The sequence below is a fragment of the Tursiops truncatus genome, chromosome 2 (assembly GCF_011762595.2).
Source record: "Tursiops truncatus isolate mTurTru1 chromosome 2, mTurTru1.mat.Y, whole genome shotgun sequence".
Classification (NCBI taxonomy): Eukaryota; Metazoa; Chordata; class Mammalia; order Artiodactyla; family Delphinidae; genus Tursiops; species Tursiops truncatus.
This window is the reverse complement of record NC_047035.1, coordinates 138,078,468-138,082,796: the sequence shown is the minus strand read 5'-3', so window position 1 is coordinate 138,082,796 and position 4,329 is coordinate 138,078,468. Positions and strand designations below refer to the sequence as shown.

General features: G+C 53.4%; 1 protein-coding gene across 1 annotated transcript; it reads left to right on the top strand.

The window, feature by feature from the left end:
* Positions 1 to 1,560: 1,560 nt before the first annotated feature.
* On the top strand, positions 1,561 to 3,872 carry LOC117311139 (myeloid-associated differentiation marker-like). Its single transcript, XM_033852109.2, has one exon. It carries the CDS (start codon positions 3,001 to 3,003, stop codon positions 3,865 to 3,867), a length of 867 nt encoding a protein of 288 aa, XP_033708000.1. The 5' UTR covers positions 1,561 to 3,000; the 3' UTR covers positions 3,868 to 3,872.
* Positions 3,873 to 4,329: the final 457 nt, after the last annotated feature.

The following is a 4,329-nucleotide window of genomic DNA, read 5'->3' as shown; positions in this document are numbered from 1 at the left end:
AGGCCTAAAATAAAAACTGATTCACAACCACTTTATTTGTGACAACACCACTGGCAACTAGAAGTAGCCCTTGGCTCCCCGACCCAGGGTTCAATTGGAATTTTTTTCATAGTAGCACAAACGTCCAAGCCAGAATGGCTATTCGGGATGATTCAACCCCCTCATTTTACAGATGAGGTTTTGTTTGAAGCTTAGTTCCAAGCAGGATTGGTATCCAACAGGAAAGCATTAACATTTTCCAGAAGCAGCCCTTGCCTCCCAGCTGAAGGCTACTTTAACACGGAAGTCCAAGTCTTCTTTCAATTAGCTCGGGTGCTCTGGGCACAATTACTAGAAAATGGGTGAGTGAGGGGGAGACCCCAGGTAAAAAAGCCTGGTGATGTGTCCACGGTCACCAACTGAGCCCTCACTTGTGTGGTTGGTGATGGAGGGAGCAGCTCGTTCTAGGTGGCAGCTACCAGTCATCGGGGGCCACTCTGGGAGAGGCACCTGAGGGACAGGGCGCAGGTAGAGGTGGCAGCTTCTGTCTCCATCAAGCTGGGTATCAGATGCAAGGGCGCCACCTACTGGTCGAGGAGATCAAGGGGCTCTCTGCATCCACTGTGGGCAAAGAAACTGTACTGAGCTACATGTGCTGGGCTGCTTCTCCAGGGCTCTGACCTGTTTGGAGAGGAGCCTTTTCTCCAGCTGCGTCCCCAGCACCCTCCCCCCTCCACCAACCTTGGCTCCTGCACCTGCTGCATCTGACAGGCGAACTAGGTTCCACCACACTGACCAGGTGTCGCAGAGGAGGGGCTCCAATTCCCTGGGTCATGGGCTCTCTATGAACTCACAGAAGACCCTGCCTGCATGGGTTTCTCTTCCACGCGCGTGCGCGTGCGTGTGCGTGTGCGTGTGCGTGTGCGTGTGTGTGTGTGTGTGTGTTTGGGGGAAAGGAAGGCGGAGTGAGGGACGTTGTGTTGTGCTGACAATGCAGGTCTGTTCTGAAGCCCAGAGGAAAACATTAGTACAAAGTAAAAGAAAGAAAATGTTGGTGTTTCCAAGAATACTTAAATAATTGCTGCTATTCTGGCCCTCAGATTGGTGGTGTGTCTGAGTAATAGTTCTGGCCTGAGTCCTTTATACCACACTGTGTCCCAGAGGGCAGGCTGGCTCTGTCATGTCTGTAAGGATTTACCCAGGGTGTGTGGTGCTCTGGGGGACTCCACGGCGACACAGAGGAGCCAAACACTGGGCTATAAGGAGAGACAGTGAAGATGGCACTTCGCTGTTGAGGGACACTCCTCGGAGCTCACAATTCATAGCACTTCAGACATGTGGAGGCTTCTGGGGGGCCTCCTCAGTTCCACTCCAGGCTCCTCCTCCATGGGGAAGGTTGGCTCCATGCCTGCATCCCTTCTGGGTCAGAAGACACTTACTGGGCTGCCTTGGGGCCACTCAGGCCCCGGAATTCCGCCCCCCCCAGTCATTCCCGCTCTGCCACCCCGGGCCCCTCCCCAGTCCCGGGTGCATCCTCAGGGCTGTCACCTGCCAGAGGGCCAGCAGGTGCCTCCTCTTTCAGCTCCTGCCCTTAAGAGGGGGCTTATGATCTGTTCATCTTCCACCCGCTCCCTGGGATGCCCTGAAAGCCTCCACATCAGCAACCAGACACGACATCCTTGTTCACTTCCAATCCTTCCTTCCCGGCTTGGACACTAATCACCAATCTCCCAGGCCAGAAAAATCTTCGCTCAGGTAGTACTACTCCTCGATCTTTTCAGACTCCCACCTGGAGGGAAGCTTTGGAGTTTAAGAGCCAAACATTATGTTAATTTATTCTGTGGTTCCCCCAGGATGTTTCACCTTGGAGTAATGCTGAGTTGGTGTCTCCCTATCCAAGTGGGGAAGAGTCACATTTTAAGGCAAAACTGGGGGGAGGGGATTCAAAACAGTTCCTACTACACATGTCATCTTGTCCCCACTGCCTTGCTCTCACCCCATGGCTTATCCCTCTTCTGGGTGGGGCTGTGTCACCTCAGATGGCAGCTCCTTCTAGTGACGGCTGCAGGGAGGAAAGGCGGGGATACGTGTCTCTTCGGGTTGCTGTGGAAGGAGCCCATGGCCCTGAAGGTGTGTCCTGGGTTCCCAGAGCCTGAGCTTTGGTCCTGGGCTCCCACCCACGGACCCTGCTGAAATTCTGGGCTGCAGAGCAAAGAGTTCAAACCCATGGCTTTGGCATTTGTATCTGGGTTTCCCACACCCTAGCCATGCCACCTTAGGGAAGGACTTAATTCCCCCAACCTTAGTTTTCTCATCTGTAAAATGGGGTTAGCAGTACAATCCACAGTCCCTTTTCTGAAATCCTTGGGGTCAGATATGCTCCAGAATTCAGAATTTTTCAGCTTCAATCATGTAACTTGGTGTATCTACTCTATAGGACATAATAACCACTGGGGTCTGAAGGCACCTTGTAATCAAACACATTAGTGTTTCTGACACTGAACTTTTGAGCAGTCACACTACATAAAATAAAGACCATAAATTGTCTTGTGTCTGTTCAGTTCAAATTTTGTTACCAAACAATTTTTGTTCAGTTTTCAGAGCCTTGAAGGGTTGTAGTTACAGATAAGGGTCAGGCTACCCTGTGTCTCTGTAGATAATGGCATGCCGCACAAAGAGGTAAAAAAATGTTCATGGTTTGATGCCAGACCAAACACAGCTGTGAACCTTGGGATAAGACAAGTCTCCTGAGAAGGCCAAGGGTGATGGGTGGGGAGAATCATTCTGCAGCAGCAGTGCCATTACCCAAGTGTGTGGACAATTGGTTCGAGCTCCAGAGATCTTGAGCCTCAGCCATCACAGACCCCTGAGACTTTCCAGGCGTCTGACCAATCCTCCTCCAGAGCCGAATCTTCCTCTGGTGGGTCCTCGGTGAAGACCACTGCCATGTTGGTGGCAGTGACCAGTAGGACCAGAACGACCACCACATAATCGTCCGCAGGCCTGGGCTCCTCAACCATTATGGGTTGCTGCCTCCGACGGCTGCAGCTGCTCTCCACCTGCGTGGCCTTCTCCCTGGGAGCCAGCGTGGGCACCTGGAAGGGGACCATAGGTAACTGGTCCATGTTCATCTGGTGCTTCTGCTTCGTCGTGACCCTCATCAACCTCATAGTCGAGTTATGTGAGCTCGAGGATCACTTCCCCTTCTCCTGGGACAACTTTCTCATCACCTGCAACTGCTACTCTGCCCTCCTCTGCCTCTCGGCCTCCATCATCTACCCCACCACCTACATTCAGTTCTTGCCCGATAGCCGCTACCGGGACCGCACTATCACCTCCACTGCATTCTCCTGCCTTGCTTTTGTGGCTTATGCCATGGAAGTGGCCTGCATTAGGGCCCAGCCCAACATGATCACAGGCTATATGGCCACCGTGCCAGGCCTGCTCAAGGGGCTGGAGACCACTGTGGCCTGTGTCATCTTTATCTTCATCAGCAGCCCCTACCTGTACCTGCACCAGCCGGCCCTGGTGTGGTGCGTGGCCGTGTACTCCATCTGCTTTCTCATGTCATCTGTGGCCCTTCTGCTGAACCTGGGCAAGTGTGACAACAGGCTGCCCATCCCCTTCCCCATTTTCCAGGTTGTGCTCACTCTGCTCTCCGTCCTCCTCTATGCCACCGCTCTGGTCCTCTGGCCGCTCTACCAGTTCAACCAGAAGTTCGGCGGCCAGCCCCAGCGGTCCAGCGATGTGAGCTGCAGCGATAGACTCACCTCCTTGGTGTGTACCTGGAACCAACGACTGGCTGTGGCCAGTCTGACAGCCATCAACCTGCTGATTTATGTGACTGACCTGGTGTTCTCGGTCCACCTGGATTTTGTCAGTGGCTGAGGCTTTGCCCAGGGGCTCCTGATTCCTCTTCTCACCTGAAGTTCGTTTCCAAGCCCTGACGTCCTCTGATGTGCTCTTCCTGGCTCCCCTCTCTCCCTGCTCACATCCTTCCCCAACCATCTTGCTCTCTTTTCTGCTCCCTTCCCTCCTTCTGCTCTGTCTCCTTCCTGTTTTGTGTGGTTGCCCACATTCTGTTTTGCCTCTTTCTCTTTTCACTCTCTTATTTTCTACATTTTCTGCTTTTTGGCCCTTTTCTGGTCATTTTTGTTTTCTCATCTCCTGTGTCCTGACCGCCTCTTCCCCTTTTCCTTCTTCTGATCCACCGGGACCCTGAGCTTCTTCCTCCTCTGCCCACCGCCCCCGTCCCACCTCCTAAGGTGCTGACTCCACTTCACACAGCCCTCTGTGCAGCTGTTCACACCCTGGGCCTCCGGAGGGGCCTCACAGCCAAAGCATGCCTGT